This window comes from Nicotiana sylvestris, chromosome 3 (assembly GCF_000393655.2).
Source record: "Nicotiana sylvestris chromosome 3, ASM39365v2, whole genome shotgun sequence".
NCBI lineage: Eukaryota > Viridiplantae > Streptophyta > Magnoliopsida > Solanales > Solanaceae > Nicotiana > Nicotiana sylvestris.
This window is the reverse complement of record NC_091059.1, coordinates 94,203,715-94,231,180: the sequence shown is the minus strand read 5'-3', so window position 1 is coordinate 94,231,180 and position 27,466 is coordinate 94,203,715. Positions and strand designations below refer to the sequence as shown.

The window sequence follows — 27,466 nt, the reverse complement described above, 5'->3', positions numbered from 1 at the left end:
CGTGTCCGAGGATGCGTTGAGATTGAGGCTTTTCCCGTTTTCTCTTCGGGGTAAAGCATTGGATTGGTTAGAAAGGCTCCCCAATCATTCTATTACAACATGGGATGAATTGGCGGACAAATTTATTGCCAAGTTCTTCTCTCCAAGTCATATGGCAGCTCTTCGGGATGAAATTCTAGCTTTCAAGCAAGAGCCAACGGAACCTTTGCATGAGATATGGGAAAGATATAGAACAATGGTGAAAGAGTGCCCTAATAACGACATGACCGAGGCTATGATGCAACAAACCTTTTATCGGGGCATCAACACCACAAATCAATGCATTGTGAACCAATTGGCCGGAGGGAATTTTATGAAACTTTCTTACCAAGAGGCATGTGATGTACTGGATGAAATGGCCGACACCTCTTCGGCATGGCAAAGCCAAGCAAACGTGCCCCAAGGTGACCCCGCAGTCATCCATTTGCACAAGGAATTGCACGATCATGGTCAAGCTATAGCCGAGCTTACAACAACTATGAATCAATTGGCAAAGGCACAATTGCAACAAGTCCAAAACCCGCGCCAAGTCAATGCAATGGAAGGGGTTGCTATGTTGAAAAAGAGGCAAAGAGGACAACAACCTCAAAGTAATTGTGAACAATATGACAACAACAATGATGGTGGTGGATATTCGAACAAAGGTTTTGATGACCAAAGTGAGGAAGTCCAATATGTCAACAACTACCAAGGGAATAGATATAATCAAGGGAATCAATAATGGAGAGCCCAAGGAAATTGGGGCAATCAACAAGGTGGCAATTGGAATTACAACAACAATCAAGGAGGAAATTGGGGGAACAATAATTCGGGGAATCAAGGTAATTGGAACGGGAACAACAATTGGAACAACAATAGTGGACACGGTAATAGGGGGCAAGGATTTCAAAGGCCCCCAATGTATCAACAACCCAATAACCCGCCTCCGTTTCAATCTCAAGGGTCGAGTTCGTCGGGCAATAACATGGGTCGAATAGAGAGCATGTTCGAGCAAATGATGAAAAAGAGTCAAGATTCTGAGGCCCAATTAGCTTCGCATAACACATCTATCCGGAACTTGGAAGTGCAATTAGGCCAAATATCTCAATCGTTAAATACTCGCCCAAAGGGTGCTCTACCAAGTGATACGGTAGTAAACCCCAAGGGTGGGCACAATAATCATGTGATGGCAGTGACAACGTGAAGTGGAAGAGGCGGTAATGTGCATGCCTCATGAGGAAACCAAGTTACGGTGGATGAAGATAAGTTGCAAAATGAGGAGATCTCGTTGGTAGTTGAGGATGTTGTTGAACCAAGTGCAAATGATGATGTGAGAATTGAAATTGATGAAGGTGAGGAGGAGACTCAAGAGGCTATGAACCCGTCTAGGGAACACGTCATTGATATACCCAAAGCCAAGGCACCCTTACCTAGACCTCCTCCGCCCTATCCTCAACGGTTGGCCAAGCAAAAGGGTGACAACCAATTTAAGAAATTCATTCAAATGATGAAGAGTTTGACTATCAACGTGCCTTTGGTGGAGGCACTCGAGCAAATGCCGGGATACGCAAAGTTCATGAAAGATTTGGTTACAAAAAAGAGATCAATGGAGTGTGAGACAATCAAGATGACCCATCAAGTGAGCGCAATTGTGCATTCTATGGCTCCAAAACTTGAGGATCCCGGCGCATTCACTATCCCATGTACCATTGGAAGTGCCGACTTTGCAAAAGCCCTCTGTGACTTGGGGGCAAGTATCAATTTAATGCCATATTCGGTCTTCAAGACCTTGGGAATCGGACAACCTCGTCCAACTTCTATGAGGCTTCAAATGGTGGACCGGTCAATGAAGCGGCCTTTGGGAATTATTGATGATGTCCTTGTTTGTGTTGATAAGTTCATATTGCCGGCTGATTTTGTAATTTTGGATTGCGAAGTGGATTTCGAGGTGCCTATTATTCTTGGGAGGCCCTTCCTAGCTACGGGGAAGGCCTTGGTTGATGTGGAAGCAGGAGAATTGACCTTCCGTGTTGGTGATGAAAAGGTGGTGTTCCACATATGCAAATCAATGAGGCAACAAAATAGCACCGAGGTGTGCTCGTTTGTTGACATTGTCACGGCGGTGATAGTGGATGACACAAGCGCAATGGCAAATGTTGAGGACCCACTTGAGGCCGTGCTATTGAGAATTGATGTTGATGATAATGCTAGAAGGGTGGAGTGTGTGAACGCATTACATGGCATGGGCTCGTATTCTTATGAACCGAGGAAGTTATCTCTTGATCTTGAAAATCGCAAAACTCCTCCCACCAAGCCATCTATTGAGGAGCCACCGGTGTTGGAGTTAAAACCACTTCCTCCTCACCTCAGGTATGAATTTCTTGGTCCTAATTTCACTTTGCCAGTTATTCTTTCTTCTTGCTTGACTAACGTGCAGGTTGATGCCACTTTGGCGGTTCTTCAAAAGCACAAGCGGACGATTGGATGGACCTTGGCGGATATTTGGGGTATTAGCCCCGCGTTTTGCATGCACAAGATAATATTGGAGGAGGATGCTCGGCCGTCTCTTGAACATCAAAGGAGACTCAATGAGGACATGCAAGAGGTGGTTAAAAAGGAAGTCATCAAGTGGCTTGACGCCGGTGTGGTGTATTCAATTTCTGACAGTTCGTGGACTTCTCCGGTACAATGTGTGCCAAAGAAGGGAGGAATGACGGTGGTGACCAATGACAAGAATGAACTTATTCTGATTCGTATGGTGACGGGTTGGAGGGTATGCATGGACTACCGGAAGTTGAACAAGGAGACTAGAAAGGATCATTTCCCATTGTCGTTCTTGGACCAAATGCTTGATCGTCTTGCGGACCAGGCTTTCTATTGTTTTCTAGATGGGTATTAAGGCTATAACCAAATTCTCATTGCCCCGGAAGACCAAGAAAAGACAACCTTCACATGTCCTTATGGCACATTCACCTTCTCTCGAATGCCATTTGGATTATGCAATGCATCGGCGACCTTCCAACGATGTATGATGGCAATCTTCACCGACATGGTGGAGGACATTTTGGAGGTCTTCATGGATGATTTTAGTGTGGTTGGGGACTCATTTGGTGATTGCTTGCAAAACTTGGATTGTGTGTTGGCCCAATGCGAAGACACAAACTTGGTTGTCAATTGGGAGAAATGCCATTTTATGGTAGAAGAAGGAATTGTGTTGGGTCACAAAATTTCAAAAAGAGGGATTGAGGTTGATAAGGCGAAAATTGAAGTTATCTCAAGGCTCCCTCCCCCTACTTCTGTCAAAGGGGTGAGGAGCTTTCTTGGTCACGCGGGTTTCTACCGAAGATTTATCAAAGACTTCTCTAAGGTAGTTAACCCGTTGTGTAAATTGCTAGAGAAAGATGCTAAATTTGTGTTTGATGAGAAATGTATGGAGGCTTTCGAGCTTCTAAAGCAAAAGTTGACGACTACCGCTATCATTACTGCACCAAATTGGAGCTTTCCCTTTGAGCTCATGTGCGACGCTAGTGATGTTGCGGTGGGGGCGGTCTTGGGCCAAAGGATCAACAAAATGTTCCATCCGGTGTACTACGCAAGTAAGACAATGAATGAAGCTCAAAGGAACTACACGGTCACCGAGAAGGAATTGCTTGCCATTGTTTTTGCCATGGAAAAGTTTCGCCCATACCTTTTGGGGACCAAAGTGATTATTCATACCGATCACACCGCCCTTAGGTATTTGATGATGAAGAAAGATTCTAAAGCAAGGTTAATGAGATGGGTGCTTCTTCTTCAAGAATTTGATTTGGAGATTGTTGATAGAAAGGGTAGTGAAAATCAAGTGGCGGACCACTTGTCTCGATTGGAGGAAGAAGGGAGGCCTTTGGACGGCCTTGAGATAAATGATGCTTTTCCGGATGAACAACTCCTCTCGGTTTCAATGCTAAACATGCCATGGTTTGCCGACATTGCCAATTATCTTGTTACCGGTGTGGTTCCATATGAGCTCTCTTCTAACCAAAGGAAGAAGCTCAAGCGGGGTTGCTTGGACTACTATTGGGATGAGCCGTATCTTTTCAAAATTTGCACCGATGGTGTAATTCGCCGGTGTGTTTCCGAAGAAGAGCAATTGAGTATTGTGGAAGCTTGTCACTCTTCGCCCTATGGTGGTCATCATGGAGGGGCGAGGACGGCGTCTAAAGTGTTGAGCTGTGGTTTCTATTGGCCTTCGTTGTTCAAGGATGCCGGTGACTTTGTGAAAAGATGTGATGAATGCCAACGTGCCGGAGGGATTTCGAAGAGAGATGAGATGCCCCTTAACACGATTCTAGAGGTTGACATTTTTGATATTTGGGGGATAGACTTTATGGGACCATTCGTAAGTTCTTGTGGCAACACTTACATCTTGGTAGCGGTTGATTATGTGTCTAAATGGGTTGAGGCCATAGATTTGCCAAATAATGAAGCTCGAAGTGTGGTGACGTTCTTGAAAAAGAGTATCTTCACGAGGTTTGGCACTCCACGAGCTATCATCAGTGACGAGGGTTCTCATTTTTGCAACCGGGCTTTTGACTCTTTGCTAGCCAAGTATGGGGTAAATCACAAGGTGACCACTCCTTATCATCCTCAAGCGAGTGGCCAAGTCGAAGTGTCCAACCGTGAGATCAAGAGTATTTTGTCCAAGACTGTCAATGCAAATAGGACCGACTAGTCGAAGAAATTGGATGATGCTCTTTGGGCTTATCGTACAGCTTTCAAAACTCTGATTGGTATGTCACCATATCGTTTGGTGTTTGGGAAGGCTTGTCATCTTCCGGTAGAATTGGAACATAAGGCTATGTGGGCTCTGAAAAAGTTGAACTTGGAATGGGATGTAGCTGCAAATCTCCGGGTTGAGCAATTGAATGAACTTGATGAGTTTAGGTTTCATGCTTACTCTAGCTCGTCCTTGTATAAGGACAAAATGAAGTACCTTCATGACAAGTATGCCCGAGGGAAGGAATTCAAAGTTGGTGACATGGTTCTTCTTTTCAATTCCCGGTTGAGGTTATTTCTGGGCAAGCTGAAGTCTAAGTGGAGCGGCCCTTTTGAAGTGGTTGGTGTAACTCCCTTTGGTGCCATTGATCTTAAAAATAAAAATGGTGAAGTTTTTCGAGTCAATGGGCATCGTGTCAAGCACTATTTGGGAAAGATTGATGACAGCCACGTGGTGGCACGCATTCATTTGAAATAATTGTGATGGTAACATGCGTCGTGCCGCTACGTTAAATCAGGCGCTTCTTGGGAGGCAACCCATGTCTTTTCCTTTTCTTTGTTTTTCTGTTGTAGAATAAGATTTTGTTGAGCTGATAATTTGTGAAGTGTTGCAGGGAATAATGTTGCACCAGTGCAGGGCAAAAGTGCAAAAAAATGGTCAGTCCCTGAAAATGGCCTATGCGGCCGCGCACCAAAGCAGGCTTGAGCAGCTGAAAGTTCATTCTCAGAAGATTCAAAGCGGTCTGCGTCCCTTGCTGTGCGGTCCGTGTGTGGAAACTTAAAATGGCATGCTCTCTGATAAAATTCATACGCGACTGCGGTCCAAAGTAGTGCGGTCCGCGTGGGTAAAGCTGGAATCACCACGTCTCTGATAACTTCCACGCGGCCGCGCACCAAAACAGTGCGGTCTATGTGGGCTGAGCAGTCAAATGTGAAGGAATGAAAACCAGCGCGGACCGCGGCCATTTTCGCGCGGCCGCGCTGGTAGGTAAGTTGTGAGTTCCCAGGGTTTTTCTATAAATAGAAGCCTTGGGCCTCATTTGAACCTTTTTGCAAATTTTCATCTGGAGCTTTAATTTTCACTATACATCTGCATCTCCTGCTCAGTTAGTTGATTTCTCATTACTCCCTGGTAACAACTCTTGTGTATTTCATTCATAGCCTAATTTTTGTTTCTTTTAATCACTCCCTACTAGTATAACTTCTTATTTTCGTCCTTTTTCTTCTTAGTTAACTGTTAGTTTAGATTTTTATTATTTTGGTTGAATCATGGGGCATAAATGCATGTTAATTAATTGAGTAGGGACACTTAGGACTCAAATTGCGAACAAAAATGAGACGTAATGGAAGAATATCTCAGCTCAGTTATATTTGCCCTACGCGGCCGCGCAGCATTCTTGCGCGGTCCGCGTGGCCCCTTGTGTGTAAGGACGAACCTTCTCAGCGCGATCCGCGTGCCAGTTCTATGCGGTCCGTGCTAAAGCCACGCGGCCGCAGTCCAAAACAGTATGGACCGCGTCGGCTTATTCAGAGAAACATGTGTGGGTATCAGTATACTGGGCGGACCGCGTGCCTTTTGTTGCGGTCCGCGCCCTTCTGTCTGTGTAACTGTGTCTGCAACTGTGCATTCAACTGAAATGTTTATTTCATATTATGTGCTTCTACTAACAATGTTATACACGTATTCCTTGTAGACAATGGTTCAAAAGCAAGTAGCTAAAAAACGAGCGGGCAAACAAATACCATCAGGGAGAGGTGGTTCCTCCCGTGGGGGAAAAGGAAAAAGAATTGTAAAGTTGAATCCTCAAACCCGGGAAGCTGATAGAGCTGCAGCCCACTCCACGAGGAGTGAGTATGCACCTTCGAGGAGTGTCACTTCAGAGTCTGCCCCCACACACATGTCCACATCTTTTCAGCTACGGGATTCCCTATCTCCTAGTCGTGCTGATGTAGCCACTTCCAAAAGGCCGGTAAATGTCATCTCAGACTTGTCTGATGAGTCCGGAGCAGAAAAATCAAATGAGAACACCTACTCCACCTCTCCCACAGCTTCACTATCAGGGGAAAGTGGAGGATATGCCGAAGGAGGTGCACCACAGGTTGGAGGCATAGAAAGGACCAGGCGACCGGGGGCATGGGAAGATAGATTTGTCAGTGAGGTCGCTTTCCACAAATTCAGGGAATGGTGGCCCAAGAGAAAGTTGATTCCGGAAAGGCGGTTCATAGATGCCGATCATGTCCCACTCAACCCTCATGTGCAAGCACAATTCCGAACTAGAGAGGGTGGGGATTCTTCAAAGAGCGAGTTGAAATTGCAAACGAGCACATGGTGAAGGAGTTTTATTGCAATGTCTACCACACAGTTCGGGACTCCAAAGCAACAAAAGTGAGGGACAAGATCGTGATATTTGATGGGAAGTCGCTGAATGACTTCTTGGGGTTTGAAGAAGAGGATGAGTCTCAGTATCTTGAGAAGCTGGCAATGAAAGAGGAGGTTTGTCCGTGGTTGGCCGAGCATTTAGCAGCTCCAGGTACAGTCCTTGTGTGGTTGAAGGCACAGGAAAAGATTTTTCGGAACACCCTCAACTTTGAAGCAAAACGGTGGTTGACCTTCGTGTGTAGTCGACTTGACCCGTCTATACACGATCACTCCGTTCCCCTTCCTCAGGCTGTCTTGGTAGCATCTATCATGGCGGGTTTCCCTCTGAATGTAGGTAATATAATGTGGAGAATGATTTCTACTGTCGGTAATGAGACAAAAACAAACTACCCTTTTCCGAACACACTCTCTCTTTACTTCAGAGAGTTGAAAGTGAAGAAGAAAAGATATGATGTTACGGTACCTCCAGTGGCCCCCTACTCGTGGTATGATAAGTTGGGTTCGGACAACCCAAAGAGAGGCAAAAAGACTCAAGCTTCCACCCCCTCCGCACCTGGCCAGTCTGAAGAGCTAGTTGCTACTGAGCAGCCCCCTGAACCCACTACTGATGAGGCACTGCCCCCAGGCCCTTCCTCCACAGCTGATCCATTTGTCGCAGCTGATCATGTGATTCCTTCATCAAAGACTCACTGGTTCACTGCCAACCAGCTCACTCACTCCCTTGCCAGTTTGAACAACTGGATGTCAGTTGCGACATCCAAGTTGTCTACATTGACCACTGTTGTGCAGGCACATGGAGCACCAACTACTGTTGATATTCCCTCCTCCATTGAGGATGCATTGAAAAAGATCCTGGCCAACCAAGAAAAGATGATGGTGACACAGGATGCCTTGACTAAGGCGGTTGGGGCACATGGAAAGGCGTTGGAAAAGTTGGCTCGGGAGTACAAAAAGCTAAGGAAGCAGAAAGCTTCCAAGGAGTCAGTTGCACAGTTGAGAGTGGATGTGGACAAGCTGCTAGCGGATCAGATGCCACTCGACTTACTATTTGGAGATCCAGCTGGAGAGCCAGCAGCAATGCAGCCACAGGCAGAGGAGGATAGGCCAAGGAAGAAGAGAAAGCTCCCTAGCACAGAGGGAATAGTGATCGAGGTGGCTCCAACTCAGGTAGGCCTGTCTAGTAATGCAGATGTTGAGCCCTCTTCAGTTCCACCAGTTGATGAGCCGGATCAGGAGCAGACACCTGCCCCAACAGCACAGCAGCAGGCTGGGGACCAGTTTGATGAGGCTTGGGGGGCCGCTATATATCCTTTGCTGATTTTTGTTGTTTTATCTGGTAGTTAGCATTGGGGACAATGCTAGCTTTTATTCGTGGGGGTGTGGCCCTACTATTTTGATTAACTGCTGGATTACTGTACATATTATCTTTACATTTAGCTTGTTGACATTAGTAATTGGTAGATGGTTTGTATATAACTGTTCATTCCAGATGCTCTTTAGATTCGATGTATATATTCATTCCCCCCTAGTTGTATATTCTACTCCCCTTTTGTACATATTCATTCGGTTTTCATTTTGTTTTTCTATTTCTCGTTAAAACTATTTGTCTTAGTTGCAAAGTTAGGCTCGGAGCCTTTTTGTCTTGTTTTGGCGTTTGCAATAAGCCCTTGGTTTTCTTAATGCCACGGTTCTTTCCAAGGGTAGAGGTTGTGCGAACCGGGTGGCTCTTCCCAATGATAGATGGCATGACAACCTTCTTAAGGGTTTGAGTCCGTTTTTGATTTTTCTTTTTGATTTTCAAGTTTTGTAGTTAAGGGTACCTCATGCAAAGCTTCAGTTGGGCCTAGCAGATTTTCCTTTGATCCCATGGTCAAAGACATTATGTTGTGTGTAGGATGGTGAAAGTTGTGGCCTTGAGACTCTTGTGTTGACCAAACAATCATCATGTGGTCATTTTGGGCCATTGTGCACTTGAATCATATCTAAGGTCATTGTGGGCCCTCGACTCCGTCTTAGGCAATCCTTGAGTGTGTGTATTGAGAATTCGAATCGTGAGCCCAAGTACCGAGCCGATGGTCTAGAATTTGCCCTGAATGTTTGTTGAGGCGAAATCATAGGTGGAACTTGCCTTGAGACGTGATTATAGGCTCTCCTTGATCCAAAATGCAAAATTTGAACAATTTTCATGACCTACCAATGAAATAATCCCTAGTTCAACCCATTTGAGCCTTAAACCTTTTTCGTTCATGAACCAGGCTACATGCCTATACCCATTCTTAATGAAACCCTCTCTTGGCACCCAAATCTTCCCTTGAGTAAATGGCAAATGTATAAGTTTGGATGGAGAGACAAGAAAGACATCAATATGGTAAAAAGGCGCAAAAGCAAAAAGAAAAGGAAGGCAATGAAAAAAAAAGAGGGAGAAAAAGACAAAAAGAAAGACAAAAATGAATAAGAACCAAAAAGGGAATCCAAGGACAACAAAAAAGTGAAAAAGATGTGAAAAAGTGATAAAAAGGAGAAAGGGTTTGAATTGTAAAAGAAAGAGTGACAATGTGTCTCTCTAACCCCTTGAAGGAAGTGAATTACTCAATTGAGTCAAGAAAGTGTGCCAAAATAAATCAAAAGAAGTGTTTGAGGGAAGATTGAACCCATTTGAACAAAAACACGTCCTACCTTTACCCAAAGCCTTCACAATAACTCCTCAAAAGCCCTATATGATCTTGAGTTGAGGGAAGCCTACATTAGTGGATACTTACATAAGGGGCAAGCATATGGTATTTAGAGCCAGACTTAGGGCCTTTTCTTTTTGAGAGATGAGAGAGAAGTCCATTCACCTCGATTTGTGTGCAAATACTCTAAAAGGTGAGGTTCACTCAGGGAAAGTCGAGGATGTGTGAGTTTGGGTTCCACAATGACCAAAGAAATTGAGAAAGGTTCCTTGATGAAATGTGTCAACTCTTGATGCTCTTGTGTCGCACTTGATCCACAAGTTTTCAAAGTTTGAATGTGTTAATGATGCATTCGCATTGAGGGCAATTGTTAGTCCCAATTGATGCTTGTTGAGGTTACTTTAGGATAAACATGAATTACTTGCGTGTTTTCCATTGAGGGATAGGTCTCATTTTATTTGCTTGAGGACAAGCAAAGGTTTAAGTTTGGGGGAGTTGATAATTGTGATTTCTACATGTTTTATACTCATTCTTACCTGAGCTTTTTGCATTAATTGCCATATATTAGTCCCAAAATGCTTACAAATTACACTTGATTGCAGGTTTGAGCGACAAGATGATAAATATCAAAGATCGGCTCAAAAAGGAGTGAAATCCGCCAAGTGTCAAAAGACAACTGAAGTGGGGAACAAGATGACCTGCGCGGACCGCACTGATTTGGTGCGCGGCCACGTAGGAGAGTTCAGAGACCTTGCAAGTTTGAAGTCAAGCCACGCGGTCCGCAATCAATTCCACGCGGTCCGCACTGATGGAAGTTCAGAGACCCAGAAAATCAAGGCAAAAGCCCACGCGGCCGCACATCAAATCAGTGCAGTCCGCGTGGGTAAAAGTTCTGAGAGTTGAGTTTTGGGCAAAATCTACTACGTGGCCGCATCCCATTTAGCCTATGCGGCCGTGTGACATATCTGTGCGGTCTGCATCCCTCAGTTCCAGAAGCAAGACTTGAAGACTTATTGCCCTCCGCGGTCGCGTGACATTTGTACGCGGTCCGCACCAGACCCTCAGGGGTATTTTTGTCCAGTTTTTCCTATGTAGTATAAATAGAACATTTTACTTTTTAGATGTTGGCAGATCTGTTTTAGAGAGCATAGAGCAGCTGAACTTAGGATTTCATGAATTTAGCCTATTTTGGGCAATCTCTTCTAGTATTAACGTGGATTTGAGTAGATTAACATTGTAGTTAATTGTTATGTCAATTTCATCTATTATTTCTTCAATTTTTGTTCCTATTATGGCTTGTTGAACCCATTAGCTAGGGTTGTGGCTCAACCCTAGTGTGGGTAATTAATGGGTGTGATTGTTTAGTGCATGAATGATATTGGGTATTTGTTATTTGAATTAATCTTATGTTTTCATTAAGATTTGGTGGTTGCAAACACTAAGTCTAGCTTAGTGAGTCTTGACTCTTCTTGAGAAAGAGAGTCTATGACCCCAAGATTAATTCTAACAAGGAATTGGGATGGACCCATGAGAATGGTAGTCCCAATTAACGGGTTAAACCTCGAGAGAGTAATTACCCAACTTGAACCATAAGTTGCTTGGGCAAATTGGCCTACCCAATTGGTCTCGAGAGAGTCAATTGGGCAAAATCACTCTCTCTACCGAGAGGTGTGAGAGTGAGTGCAAAAGTGCAATGGTTATAGCATAAGTCCCATAGTCATCATTCTTGCATTAGGAATCTCTACCTGTTAGTTGACCACCTAGGTACATGCCACGGCCCTAGTGCCTTTCTCTATATTGCATACAACTTAGAATCATAATTTTAGCATAACTTAGCTTTACAATTGTAGTTGATAAATTGTAGCTATTAATCAAAAGAAAACCAAAAATGTTAGAAGATCAATTAGGAGCTAAAACATAGTCCTAGACTACACAAACACGCAACTCCAAATTGAAGCTCCCTGTGGAAAATTGACCATGATACCGCTATTGGGTAAAAGTATTAGCGCCCACTCTTCCTCAGGTCGAGTCCGCTGCGATCAAAGATCAGGGTCGAAGACAACCAGCTAGGAGCCCCCTCGGGCTCAGTATAACCAAGCAAGCTTCTGGCGAAGGAGCCAAAGCCAAACAAAGAAAGATATCAGCCATACACCGAAGACAGAAGGAATGCCCCGAGGCGCAACCCACCACGCAACGATCGAAGGATAGACCGAGGACAGAATCCTCGGGGAATCATCAACAGGGCCGGATTCGATAGGAACGCAGGGCCAACGGAGACACCTCGCTTATCAGAATACAACTTCAACGTCGATATATCTGACATCGTGTTCATCATCAGTAAAATCAAAGATGCAAGATGGCCCAGTCCTGTACAATCAAATACTTCGCAAAGGAATCATAACTTAGTGTGCGAATTTCACAACATGCACGGCTACAGGACCGAGGATTGCCACCAACCCCGAGAAGACGTAGCCCGACTACTTAACAAAGGTCACCTCCGAGAATTCCTTAGTGACCGAGCCAAAAATCAATTCCGAGAAAGAGAGGCGGCCAAGAAGAACGAAATAAATGAGCCACAACATTTCATCCACATGATCTTGGGTGGCGTCGATGCCCCACTAGGAACTCGTGATGAGAAGGACAAAATTATCCATCACCAAAGAAAAGCAAACCCTGGGGTATATACCCGAGGATGCCCTCACATTCAGCGAAGAGGACACCGAGACCTTGTCTCAACCCCACAATGATGCACTGGTAATCTCTTTCCTTGTGAATACTTTTCAAATAAAACGTGTACTCGTGGATCTAGGTAGCTCGACCAACATTATCAGGTCGAGGGTAATAGAGCAGCTCGGACTGCTTGACCAAATCATGCCCACCACCCCAGTCCTCAATGGATTCAATATGGCAAGTGAAACAAGGAAAGGAGAAATCACCCTCCCAGTCAACGTGGCCGGCACAACCCAGAATGTCAAATTCCATGTCATCGAATGAGACATGAGGTACAACGCTTTGTTCGGGAGGCCGTGGATACACTGCAAGAGAGCAGTACCATCCACCTTCAACCAAATGATGAAATTCCTGACAAAGGATGGAATTAAAACCATCTACGGGGAACAACATGCGTCAAGAGAAATGTTCGCAGTGCACGATGTGGCGCTGGCGCCAATGCCTCCACCCGCAAAAGGGACAAAGGGTAACCAAACTACATCTTCGGTTAAACCCGATTAAACAGAGCAAAGGACTTTACCGCGTCCTCATCACCAGCAAGTAGAACACTTCGGACCTCGAAATATCCCCGGCACATCCTATACTAAGGTATAACCATCTCCCTTTTTATTTTATATTTCAAACTAACCCTTATGCAGGCGCCCGACCGAAGCAGTCAAAGCGCTAACCCAACCCGAAAACCTTAAGGTTTTAAAGCATTCATTGCACTCTTTTCCTTTGACCAAGTTTTTATCCCAAAAAGGGTTTTACCGGCAAGGTTTTTAATGAGGCAACCTTCACATGCTACCTAAGGACGACTCGACAAGTATTCAAGGCTTTTGCAATCAACCTCAAACACTGGGGGTCATCCCCCCGAGAGGCCATCCGCTTGGAAAAGCCAAGAAACGCCAAATGGGGTCCCAATAGGAAAGTGATGTACCGGGCCAAACGGTCGAACAAACCTTGTCTGTATAGCTGGGCCCCCGACGGCGAAAACATATACACTTGTACCAAATAATTGAAGAATATCTTTTATTAAAGCATCTCACACTCCAAAAGAAGCTTGGCACCCTCACAAAAATGACTCATCCCCCGCAAACGTCCCGAACACTCAGGGACTGGCGTCAACAATTCAACACCTGAACGACCTCCGGGTTAGGACTCCAAACTCACAAGCCCTCAACAAGGCAACATGAAAATCACGAAACGTCTCCAAGGCCGAAAGTGCCCCGAACACTCAGGGATTGGCGTCAAAATCTCAAAAAACGCTTAGGGTCGGAATCTTCGAAATCGTAAGCCCTCAATGAGGAAATACAAAGTTTACAAGTAATGACTTCCGAGCCAAGATACCCTCGATGACTCGAGGACTGTCGCCAATCACCATTCATTAAAAAACCCGAGGCCATAAGACCCATAGCGGGAAGACTCGATCTCGTAAGACCTACATAAGGTAGCAACAAAACTGTAAGACCTCAAGCAAGGCATGAACAATACTTGTACCAAGTATCCAAAACTGTAAGACCTCAAAGGGCATAAACCCGATCTCAAAATTTCGGCTATATATCGAACTTGAAAGACCCCTAAAAAGGCATACCCTTGATATAGATGCCAAAACTACTTCACTCGGGACTTAAAGGCTCCGTCCAAACACAAATGACTCCGGTCACAAGGCTGTACCAACCGAACTAACGCGACTCGGGGACGCCCGACCGTCGCTACAAATCACAGGCCTTCAATTACTTCGAATCTACTTCGAAAAAACCCAGTTAAATAGGCTACCCTCGACATAGGCAAAAGAGCTTCGACCACGTCAGCTCCAAATCACATGCTTCGAGATACTCAGCCTCCGAGCCAAACCACCCGAGGTGCTTGACCATCGCCACATAACGACTCGTAATCGAGGTTCTTCTCGAACCGTTGAAGAATAAGGCAAAAATTATTTCAAAAAGTCCTTAATGAGGTAAAACCAAAGCCTATAAAAGGTTGCTTCGACCCAAGGCGTAAGAGCTATTGTCTCCAGCCCACACTAAAAGGCCGCATTGGCCCAAGGCGTAAAAGCCATTGTCGCCAGCCCACACAAATCCGAAAAAGTGAGGGTCAAATGAGCTCGAGTCGTAACCCGATTCGGAGACTGAACCCAAAACAGTTAACTAAAAAGGTCGCATCGACCAAAAGCACAAGAGCCATTGTCGCCATCCCACACACACTAAAAGGTTGCATCGACCAAGAGCGTAAGAGCCATGTCGCCAGCCTAAAACTCAGCAACTTGAAGGTCAAATAAGCTCGAGTTGATGCCCAACTCAGGGACTGAGCCCAAAATAGTTGGCCTAAGGATTTCTACCAACTCAAAGACCAGTTCGCCTGGACAAATTCTAGACACAAAGAGATGCAAAAGAAATAAAGGCACGACGTTTGCTTTTACACACATACGAAAAATGCAATCTCCATCTACAAACATGCTTTGAAAATGCTATATACAGATGGAGAAATCTATGCCCCCTAGGAGCTATGGCCTACCAACCTCGTCTTCGCTTTCTTCGGCGTCGGACAGAAGTAACCAAGCATCACGCTCGTCCGCCCTTGCTCGTACCAATTCTTCCTAGAGGACGAAACCTCTAACACGGATCTCCTCGAGGGTCTTTCTTCGAGATTTGCAACGAGCATATTATTCAATCCTCTCTTCGCGGTCGAGGATCCTTCTCAGCTCAGCTTGAGCATCGGCAACATCCTTTAAATAGATCGCTATCTCCTAGTCAGCCTTAGTTTGGCTCAATATGGATTCAGCCCGGGAATCAACGATCTCAGCCCTGACCTTCAAAAGCTCAAACTCGAGCTTTGTAATCATATCTATTTGAACCGAAGCATTATCACGAGCTAAGCAAAGTTGAGCCTGAAAAGTGGGAACTTTAGCCAGAGCGCCTTTCCCCTCTAAAGCTTGAGCCTCCGCCTGAGCTTTTAGCTCATCATGCTCATACCTGGCTCGGCCAGCTTTATCCTGAAGGCACTCCAAGGCCTCCATCTTTTTCTGCAACTGAAATAAATGAAGTGTTAGCCTCAGAAGCTAGAAGGCGGAACGCACGCTCACCCGGGATAGAAAATTACCTGCTCCTTCAAGTAGTTCTCATATGCAAGCTCCAGCTCACCTTATACCGCAAGTGCACCAACTCGACTTCCTTTTCCTCACAAAGGAGCCTAAGGGATCTCTCTTTATCCAGAGCTTCCCGCAGCCTGGCTTTACAATGAAGCAGCCCAGACTTAAGCTTGTCGAAGGCCTACAAAAGAAAACCCAATAAGGAAGGGAAGGCGCGAAGCTTGAAAGGCATGTTCTGAAACTCACCACAAAGTGAAACCGCTGGGCTTCCTCGAAGGCCGAGCGCACATCTGCCAAACTAGTTCCCCCAGCTCTGAAAGGATTGACTCCGATCGAGGCACGATCGCTCGATGTATGCGACCCTGGGTTCTTAGTATCCCTCGAAGTACTGTCGACGAAAAAAAGGCGACAACAGCGGGAAACCATCTTTCCAAAATTAGGAACCACAGACGTGGCAGGCTCGGACAATGCTCCCGCTTCGAAGCCCCAGTCCCATTTTGCCTTGCCTTGAGCGCGATCGCCTTGTAAAAGCATCTCTCTCTTATTGTTGTCGTTCTTTAGCCCGAAAGATGGAAACCCTTTGCCCTCTCCAGAGGAGCACTGCCTCACCTCGGACGGCTCTCCGTTGCCTATAACAGCAAGATTAATACACATAAAGGGAAAATGCTTCTCCAAATGAAGGAAGGGAAAGGAAAAAATAGCGCAACACGCACCATGATGTTTTGCTTCCCATCTACCCCGGGAAAAAGCTCTCCACTTGCACTCATCACAAGTCGAGTGGTTCGCCAACTTTCGAACCCAATCCGGCAAATTGAGAACGTTGCCCGGCGCACATGAAACCGCTGCAGAAAAAGAAAAGAAGGCACATATACGGAACCAGCTTTCGCCATAGACAAAATTGAGAAGGCACGGAATGCACCACTTACGTGTATAGTTCCATTCCTCAAGGAATGGCATAAGCTCCACGTGGATAATGTCAACGGTCCGAACTCGAACGAAGCTACTCATCCACTACCGGTCTCCATATTCCTCATTATCAATAACGAAGGGCGTGGTCGATCGACATCGCAAGGTTAGCAGACCTCGATGGTGACAGGGCCGGTATAACCTAATAAGATGACCGAGCGTGAGTTCAAGCCCCACCTTCTCCGCGAAAAATCTCATCATCAACACTATTCGCCAAAATGATGGGTGGATCTGCGCCAAGGTACGATCCGTACCTTGAAAGGATACGTGTACACATTCAAAAATCCATCGGCACGATCCGTGATGCCCTCATCCGTAGAAAATGTCTGTAACACCACTTTCTCCCCCCGTCTGCAGTCTTTTCTCACTAACTGAAGATGCTTTTCTCCTATCGAAGAAGTAGTCTTAAAGGTGTACTCTCGTTGGTCCTGAATGCCGGAGGCAGGCTCTCCCCTCTCTACCGGACAAACCCCGACTTAGCAGCCATGGCTATGATAAAATTAGAAAACTAAAGTAGGAACCTGTGTGCAAGTGCGTTAGCACTGAAATAATGAAAGGCTTAACACATGAAAAGAAGAGCAACTACTTAAATGGTGGGATCTCCAAAAGAGCAGAAACAACCCTATATATATACTGAAAAAAGGCGACGATCTGCCTGCCTCAAAGCCGATTAAAAACACTGGTCGATATTACCAAATCGCCCCAACAACATGGCAACTATATCGTACATTAGGCGATACCATGTAATGTTTTGAGAACAGAAATCCCCGTATCATCGCTAGTTCCGAGGTGGTACCTGACCTCGAGGGCCTCCAACAAGGACAGGTTAGGCTCTAAGAAGCCAACGACATCATCGCCTGTCCCGAGGTGGTACCCAACCTCGAGGACCTCCATCAGAAAGGAGTTAGTCTCCGGGAAGGCAATAATATCATCGCCAGTCCCGAGATGGTACCCAACCTTGAGGACCTCCATCAGAAAGGAGTTAGGCTCCAAGAAGCCAATAACATCATCGCTAGTCCCAAGGTGGTACCCGACCTCGAGGACACCCATCAAAATGAAGTTAGGCTCTAAAAGGCCAACGACATCATCACCAGTCCCGAGGTGGTACCTGACTTCGAGGACCTCCAGCAAGGAGAGGTTAGGCTCTAAGAATCCAATTATATCATCCCTAGTCCCGAGGTGGTACCCGACCTCGAGGACCTCCAGCAAGGAGAGGTTAGGCTCTAAGAAGCCAATAACATCATCGCCAGTCCCGAGGTGGTACCCTACCTCGAGGACCTCCAGCAAGAAGAGGTTAGGCTCTAAGAAGCCAATAACATCATCGCCAGTCCCGAGGTGGTACCCGACCTCGAGGACCCCCGTAAAAAAGAAGTTAGGCTCTAAAAGGATAACGACATCATCACCAGTCTCGAGGTGGTACCCGACCACGAGGACCTCCATCAGAAAAAGGTTAGGCTCTAGGAAGCTGATGACATCATTACAAGGCTCGAGGTGGTACCCGACCTCGAGGATTTTTGTCAAAAAAGAGTTAGGCTCCAAGGAAATAAGCACTTAAACTCCACCTGTATGGCCTTGTCCCCGGGGTACCGTCTGAGTTCGGACAAACCCCCTTCCAGGATCTATTTACAATGCCTTAGAGCTATCTACGCTAAGTCCAAAGCAGGTTTCCAGATGGCTTGGGTTTGAACGAACCCCCACTCGGGGACTGCTCTCGAAAGGTTAATGGCAGTCCCTATCCTCGGATCTTTGAGCAAATTTTCCCCTCAAATATTACCGCGAGGTTTAAATGATAAATCATGGTCTCAAGGCTCAAGACATTACTTTCCTTCAACTCGAAGTAAGGGTCCCGACGACCCGAGTTTATCGGCCCAATCCAAGTTCGATCCAAGGGACCACAAAGGGCTCCATAGGAATCCGTAATAATCAATCAAAGGTTAGAAAAAACACTCACATCTGGGTTCGATATTGGCAGTAGCCGATAAAATCATGCATTCAGAGTCTCCATAAACGCAAATAAAAGGAAATATAGCGAACATCGAAGACAAAATTGAAGAAACATCTTCACATTCATAAAAATTTGATTACAAAAGCCCACGAGAGGTCCGTACATATGATGACAAAGGCCCACCAGGGGTCCTTACACAAAAATAAAGAAGAGAAAAAGTACACATGTAGCAAAAGACAAGGGTCATCAGGTTGGGTCGTGACAAAAGTGGTATCAAAGCAGTTATATCCTAGGGAATCTACAAGTAGTGTTTAGTAGAGTCTTATTTATGGGTGTGTTGTGTACCACACTTATAATCAAGAGGCTACAGGGCATTTAGGACTGTTACTCTTTCTTCTAACTCTAGATCGTGTGGTAGATCTCAACTATAAGAATTCAAACTCCTAACTTCTATTTTATTCATAATAAGACGATACCTACATCTAGAAAGGTAGTTGGTAAGAGATTGAATGTGGCTATGAAAGAGTTGAGTCAGAGGAACTCGATTGTTCATGATGCTTATGATGAGTAAATGTAAAGTCTTCAGTAGATCATGTGTGTACTGAGATGTGTAAGCCTCTTGATAAGGAGCCTTAAGGCAACAATATCTATCCACCCCTATGGTGAAAGACAATGAGAGATTCAAAAGATAGATACAAGTTTCAACAAGTAAATGAAGCAAGATGAAGAAGGGTACGAGACGCCCAATTAATGAAGATTATCAGTATTTACAATTCAGGCAGAGGAATATAAGCCTTTTGAGTTAGCTTCAAAAATAACAGAGGTATGTACAATTGGCCACACCCATCTAATTTATGCCCTATTGTTGGGTACAGAGTTTGTATAGGATGCCTTGGATAAGGTCAAGATTATTCAGGATCGACTTCGCACAACTCAGTCCATGTAGAACGGTTATGCTGACCGTAGGGTTCGTGATGTTACATTCATGGTTGGAGAAAGAGTGTTGCTCCGGGTATCACCTATAAAGGGTGTAATGAGGTTTGAAAATAAGGGCAAGTTGAGCACTAGGTATATCAGACCCTTTGAGATTCTTGAACGAGTGGGAGAGGTGGCCTACAGGCTCGCACTTCCACCTGCATTATCAGTAGTTCATCCGCTATTCCATGTGTCCATGCTCCGAAAGTATCACGTCGATCCATCCGACGTGTTGGATTTTAGCACTGTCCAGTTGGACAAGGATTTGACCTACGAGGAGGAGCCGACGGCTTATTGTGCGACCACAGTTTACTCTTTAATCAATTATCTTCATGTTCTGCAAAACCTAGATATGGAAAAGCAATCACCACAATTGCAGATCACGAAAAGTAGAGGGCACGAAAGACTAATTTAGCATCATTTTATATACCATAAGTACACTTAGCACAAGAGCACATGCTTAACAAACATCCTTTTATATACCATAAGTACACTGTCTAGTGGAACCATCCATATTTAAATATTATATAAACCATACACCAAAAGAGTACATATATAGTTTGTATCTTCAGTACAACATGTGCTGGAGCTATGCTCCCAACCATAGTAGCCAACTTTTTCAAACTTTTTCCATTCCAAAAATCACAACATAGGGAGATTCTGCGGCTCCTGCAGAAAAAGCAGGTAAACTCCAATGAAGAAAAGAAAAGGAATCGAGTATAGTGCAAAAATAAATATTAGTGAGTGATAAAGTAGAATGGCAAACATAATACTTATCATAAAAAATTACATGTAATTACAAATATAAGTTACTTGATCGTGTGAATATTCTTACAGTACAATTAGGGTATAGAACTTAAGTTCCTCTACAAAGTAATACTGTAGTATTAATAATAACATATGCAAAAACATAATTAAATCTGTAAATCTGTCATTCAACTGTTCTCCCTATACCTTCATAACACTATAAGTACGAACTTCAGTGTGTGTATGTATATACAGGGGAGATTTGTAGCATATAGTCAACTACCACCCTTTTTTTTCTCCCCCAAAAAGAGCCATGCTCATATCCAAAGTCCAAAGAAAAATCACAACATTAAGAAAGAAAATCAAGAAAGGGTAGACTCGATTGCACTTATTACAAAATAAAGCTATGGGTGGTTTATGGTGAAGCGACTGGGTAAAGGCAACAAACAATATATGGGCAAAAATATATTGTCAAGTTTCATGATGTCCATGTCCTTGTTCAATCAAAGATAATAATCAAAACAACAATACTATGTTCATAGAGACCAAAATATGAAGTCCATTAATACTCTATGTCATAGCTAGAACACATTAGAAATATATGAAGAAATATAGCGGGAAAATTCCACATAAAAGTATTTAGGCTAGGGCAGAAGACATTGATGAGAATTTCAACAGAAATAATATCATATTGCTAATTGACTACTTGTTGATAGTTTCAAATTAAGCAAATATTTTCTTGTAGAAATTAGTTGTCTTTGCCTTACAGTGGCAGATATTTTTTTTATATTTTCGGTTAATTACACAACTCATCTTTCATTCTCAATTCTTCAAACCACAAAAAAAATAATGAAAGATTCCCTTCCAATATGAAGGTTGCTCATTATGATAACTTTTGACTTTCATAAAGTTTTATAACAGTTGATGTTGTGACAACTAAATTTTGGACCTTTTATATATAGTATAACAATGTGGAATATCAAGAATAATTTATGTTTTTCTTTTTTAATTATGTTTTATTATAGTTCTCAGTTTTGTTGATCTATGGATTTAGATCAAACCTATTTTAATTTCTTATATTCTATATGTAATTTATCTTAAAGTTAGTTTTGATTTTGATATATTGGAATTAGAAATCTCAAATGTAGTAATCTAGATGAAAGGAGAGAAATGGAGCTTGAGTTTGAGAGTTCATGTACTTCATCATATATATATTCATCATCTTTTAAGTAAATCATATATATATTCATCATCTTTTATTTACTTAAAGTAGCATTGCGTATTGTTTTGTTAAATTTTAAAGCCACAATGCAAGTAGAGTAATTTAGATAGCACTAATTGCTGAGCCTTTTATTTGGTAAAACAAAATACATACTAAAATATATGATCTTTGGGATGGAAAAATAATAATAAAAAGAAAAATCAATCCTTGATATCTTAAGATTGTTTCCTATTAAGAGTAGCGAAAGAGAAAAAGATTGTGATTGAAACAAAATATCCCAAGTTTATTCTCCCCCTCTTCACATTGACCTATTTTATCTAATATTGTTTTGTGCGCTTGTGTGGAGCTATGTCTCTTATTTAGAGCCAGGAAAGCAGAGACGAACATCAAATTTAAATTGATGTAAATATCTACTAAGGTTAACTAATCTGATGTGGTTAAAGCAAAATTGGTTTGAAGTGACTTTAAAAAATGGTGCATGTTTTACCTGTATTTGTGGAACATTGAGGCAGTCAAAAACTTTCACAACCAGCACAATCGTCTTCCCTAGTTTTTAATATTCGATTACCACCACGACTAAATTCCTTTGTAGGAAAGGTGGAGTGAGACTGTACCATTCATGTAAGAGCCCAAAAAAGGTTTTCTTTTCAGTAGCAAAAGATCCCAAAAAAGGTTAATACTTCCTACAGTTTGAAAGCATAAATTATTGCATAAAAAAGACAATCCGAATTGTAATAAAGAAATAAACAAATCGAACTGCATTATATTATAATTATATCGATTCAAAAGTCAGAGAAAAGAAGCAAATCTCAACTATAAATACTTAAAAAGACTCACCTTTTACACTTTTTTATGGTGTTGGTGGTTATAGTTTCAGCCCTGCGCTTGAATATTTAGTGATCACATCTGCTGTTTCCATTTCTATCTCATCTGTACATAGAGGCTTTATCTTTTTTTGGCTTCTCTCACTAATTATTGGTGCAAAGATATGCTCCTTTTCCACGAATGACAAAACCGATAGACTTGTACGCACAAAGTCAAGAACTTTTCCAAGATGATTTTCTTAATTGGATTCGGAAAATTCTGTCTGAAAATGTGTCCAGGACATGGTACAAGAGTTGTTTCTGCAATGATGAAAGTCAACATATCAGGTACTCTTTTCCAATTGAGGTGAAAACAGAATACAAAGTGCCCCTCATTGGAATCAAAACTAGGGAAAACTATAATCAAATAGTTTCCTTTACAACATGGGTATTTATATGAGCTTTATTCGTATGATACCTCCATAGAAACAAAAAGATAAAGAAAAAAAAAGACAACCATTCCTTCCGACAACCAATCTAGAGTTTCGGTTAATGCATCTTTTTGAGCTCTGCCTCTTGTTTAAGCAAGACTCAACAGTTGCTCAAATTTGATTCTTATTAAGTTCCAAGTGCTGCAAGTTGGTATTGCACACCGAGCTCGACTTGAATAATATCTTGGAATGTGCATTAATAAAAATAAATAATTTGTCTAAGTTTATACCTTGACACAGGTTGTGTCAAATATGTCTTCTGCTGTCATTGAGAGCATCTTTTCAGCGACATCACCAGAAATTATTGCAGTTGTTGAACCGCTACCATCAATAAGATCAATCTGGAACATACATCTACAATCAAAGAAGGTTTACATGTTGCAAAGGTGGTTTAATACATGTAAGAAAATAATATATTTTGCTAAAATGACACTTATAAATATGGCAAAACGATAATACCGAGGAACTAAAGTTGTCCGTTGTTTACACTTGGTGCAGTCAAAATCTCTTCTTTCCTTTGTTCGCAACTTTTATTTGCAACCCGAGCATTCAAGCACACAAAACTTCTGCAAGTCACTTGATATTGATATTTCGGCCTCAACATAAAAAATCCCAGTTTGCCAACCAAAAGAAAATCACATGTTCATCCGGATTTTATAAGTAAACTACCACACATTTAGATATCTACATACTTACGGAAGTTTGTGACTGAATTTCTGCAATGGGAATAATTTGTTGTTGGGTAGGAATCACCATGAGAGGTGGATGACCTTGGTGACCTTGAGAAGTTGTCTGATGCACAACCGCCGAGCATGTCTTTGTTTTCTTTTGCCCTATCGTCACAACATATAAGAAATTCAATAAGTTGTACACGTATATGATGAAGTCAGACAATAACATTAAAGATCCTATACCACTTGATCAACTGCAATGCTTGAGGATAAGCAGGATCTATTTGTATTGTTGAGTTGAATCTAGTTTGCAATGATAAACCTGTATAAAGTATTTATGTAACTTTATTTTCTTTTAAAATATATATATATATATATATATATATAAAGGAAGATATTTGGGCACACTGATACCGTTATACGGAGATATTCCGATACTCCTCCCAAGGATTACCGGATATCTTTCATCGCCGTTCACTTTCGACTCGATTTTTTGCTGGATTTTGGTTCCTTCAACTTCTGAGAAGTCCTCCCATAAGGTTAGTAGAAGTCGTTTTTTCTTGAAAAATGCAGGGAGTGTATAAATAAATTAGCGAATATAATCTATTTATAAGGATACATGTACGTTTTTGAAAAATCAAATTGCAATTAGCCGTAATATAGTGTACTTACTGATTGTCGGTGACAATAATCTCGCGACACCTATTTGGAACTCGACCTGCATATTTTGGAGGGCCACAATGGACAACGACTGCTAGTATATCTGCTAATAAAAGGTTTTTTCAGAGAATATTTTTGAAAAAAATGAAGTATAATGAGGTGTGTATAAAAATATTTTTGTAAAAAATGAAGTATAATGAGGTGTGTATATTATGTAGAATCATATATATTTCATCAACTAATGTTGGGTAGAAGTCACTTACCAATTTCTGTAGCAGGATCAGGGGTTATATGAGCAATATGGTCAAAATCAGTGAGATTCGGCTTGCGGGGTGGTGGCTTTGGTATCTCTCTCTCACCATTTTTTTCGACCAGTTCTACTATAGTTTCTTTGTCAAGCACCCAATAAAATTTATGTAAGGGTCTTCCATACTGTGTGGATGAAATTTTAACTCTTGCAGTGGAGATGAGATATGTGTGGAAGAGCTTAAGCTTGTCTGCATAATATTGAATGTCATCTCCCCACACGACTCCTCTAATTTGTTGTTCCTGTAAAGTGTCACTTTGTCGTAGAAGCAGTTAGAATATTATAATTATAAGAAGTTGATTATATTATATAAAAGATAGACAAAATTACCTCTTCATCTTCTAGAATCAGATTCTGATATCTAAATTTTTTCTCAGTTTCTCTTTCTCGACCTATTTCCACAATTTGGACTTTACATGTCCAATCGGGTGTATCAGGTGTTATTTGATTGATATTTCCTCTTAATGCCATGATATCTTGGTAACAACGACAAAATTCATCAGAAAATCATAAGAATTGCAAAAATGTGGAACATCAAGTAAAATTTTTAGCAAGTTATTATTCAAAAAGAACAAAAAATCTGACTACAAATAAAAGTGCAATGGAAAGTAGAAATTGCACAAATAACTCAAAAAACAGATAGCTCAAGTTAACATACGGTCAAGTACATAAACAACTACACCTCCATGTCTTTTGAGTGCATAAATTAAAAAAGAAAAAAGAAGATAAAAAGAAGAAGTCCACATACACTACAATAGTAACAGAACAAACAACCAAATACATATATCAAGTCAAAATAGCAAAACACAAAATCAACTCTAGAAATTAACTTCTTTATTTGCATTTTGGTAAGGCAGTGAAATACTCTCAGTCTAAGACAAAAGGTCTAACACTTTTCTTTAAACAAACTATAACTATCTCCTTTTCCGCTACTTTTATGTAATTTAACTGGGAAGTAGGCAATTTTCACTATGGAGTTTAGTCCAACTAATCTCAAGATTAGAAGTTGTTGTACAGTGTAAATAATCCTATGCAAAAGGGAAGCACATAATAGAAACTCATTAAAAGTCAAAGCGAAGAAGTTCAACCAACCTCATTACAGAAGTTATAAAAAAAATCAGAACAGTAGAAAACCTTGGAAAGTCCCAAAGACTCTTTAAAAGGATCAGTTCAAAGACCAAGAACAACCGAAATCCTAATTTCTGCTAAAACCCCTCTGCAAGAGGAAAACAGTAGTGAGATGCAACCAACAAAGATAAAAAGTAAGAAAAAGAGATGGGACAAATTACGAAAGAGGCAACACTATACACTACTACACTTAGATGGCCAAGTTCATATACAATAACATTTTCCTGTCCCTTGAGTGCGTAAATTAGAAAAAAAAATAAAGAAAGAAGGAAAAAAGAAGAAAGAAGAACGCAGGAAACCTGTAAGAATTCTCCTAAAAAATGAGGTAACAATTCTCAAGAGAAGCACATAGTACAAACATTAAAAGAATCAGAACAGAAATAAAATTAGCAACAAAGACAGTAAGCTCATTAGAACCACACATGCAACAACTTCTATGTACATGTGCTTTCAACTTCTCAAATGGCAAATAATCCACAATTTTAATTATTTTATTACTTGAATATTTGGATATGAACGCAGGAAAAAAAGAATAATAAAAGAATCAAACAAACATCAGGAAACCCTGAAAAGTCCTAAGATACTTCAAAAACATTAGTTCAAAGATCAAGAACTATGAAATTCCAAAATTATGCCCAAAATAAAAAAGAATAGTTACGAGAAGCAGCCAACAGAGACGAAAAGTGGGAAAAAATAAGTGACAGAAAGAAAAAAGGGAAACAAAATAAACAATAAGATCAACTAGTAAGGGAAATTAGTATTACACCCTTTTGCAAACAGGAATTTGACCCTTTAAATGCGAAAAAGTTGATTTGAGCTTCATTCACGAATTAGAATCTTGTAGAGTAAAAAAATAAATCCAAATCATGCACCTAGGTATCAATTTCCAAACATGCAAATTAAACAATAAATATGAACATGCAAGTTGAAAATCCAACATTAAATAACCCAGGAAAAAGTTTGAACATATACTCACCAAAGAGAAAGATTGTGAAATAAAAGAAAATATAAAAACCTAATTTTTAGAGATCAAAGTCTTAGATTCATAAATAAAATTACCTATGCAAACCCAAAAATTGACATAGAGCAGAACACCATCACAACCACCATACAAAAATTAAAGAGATCTGACATTGAAAGAATAAAGGAGAAAGGGGAATTTTATCACTATCAATAGAAATACCATAGTGATCAATACTGAAAGAGTAAAAAATAGAAGGAAGGCTGAGAAACTCGCGGAAGAGAAGCACACTTCGAAATCACAGAAGAGAGCAAGAAGCTGACTCAAACTGAGAATGGTTGCTATCAGGAGAGACACCAATTTTTTTGCTTTGTATTATTAGCTTTTAGAATTTAGAGTTAGATAATATATATGAAGTGGGTTACATGTGGTTTGCTGGCAAAGACAATTAGGTCCACGTGTTAAGTGTCCAAGAAAATACTCCCTCCGTTTTATCAATTTTGTGAACCCATTTGACTAGGCACAAAATTTAGGAAGAAATAAGACTTTTGAATTTGTAGTGTAAAATGAGGCACATATAAGGCACATATATTTTGTGTGGCTATAAATCATTGCATAAAGGTAAATTATTTTCAAATAAGGAAAGGGGTCATTTTTTTTGGCACGGATCAAAAATGAAATAAATTCATATAAATTGAAACGGAGGGAGTATATATTAGCAAATATAGTATAATTTTTAGTGCTTTCAGTACAACTAATACAGCACTGTTCGTCCACCCTTAGCCTCTTATATATATTAGAAACCACCATACAAAAATTAAAGAGATCTGACATTGAAAGAATAAAGGAGAAAGGGGAATTTTATTACTATCAATAGAAATACCATAGTGATCAATACTGAAAGAGTAAAAAATAGAAGGAAGGCTGAGAAACTCACGGAAGAGAAGCACACTTCGAAATCACAG

The 27,466-nt window shown here is 41.7% G+C and overlaps 1 protein-coding gene across 13 annotated transcripts; it reads right to left on the bottom strand.

Moving 5' to 3' along the window:
* Nucleotides 1-19,912: 19,912 nt before the first annotated feature.
* LOC104246617 (uncharacterized) lies at nt 19,913-26,888 on the bottom strand. Of its 13 annotated transcripts, none has more exons than XM_070170883.1 (10): nt 26,793-26,841; nt 26,600-26,667; nt 24,743-25,628; nt 24,369-24,654; nt 24,118-24,208; nt 23,860-24,004; nt 23,689-23,767; nt 23,471-23,607; nt 23,234-23,340; nt 23,005-23,128 (listed from the first exon to the last, which is right to left on the bottom strand). In XM_070170883.1, the coding sequence occupies exons 3-6, from the start codon at nt 24,881-24,883 to the stop codon at nt 23,986-23,988; spliced, it is 537 nt and encodes a 178-aa protein (XP_070026984.1). In that variant the 5' UTR covers nt 24,884-25,628; nt 26,600-26,667; nt 26,793-26,841; the 3' UTR covers nt 23,005-23,128; nt 23,234-23,340; nt 23,471-23,607; nt 23,689-23,767; nt 23,860-23,985. The 13 variants fall into 13 exon arrangements, 12 of the variants coding, with proteins under 12 accessions (XP_070026984.1, XP_070026988.1, XP_070026982.1 ...); XM_070170887.1 differs by having other exon boundaries at nt 24,743-24,888; nt 26,793-26,811; XR_716000.2 differs by lacking the exons at nt 24,743-25,628; nt 26,600-26,667; nt 26,793-26,841 and adding exons at nt 19,913-20,180; nt 22,318-22,604 and having other exon boundaries at nt 24,369-24,736.
* Nucleotides 26,889-27,466: the final 578 nt, after the last annotated feature.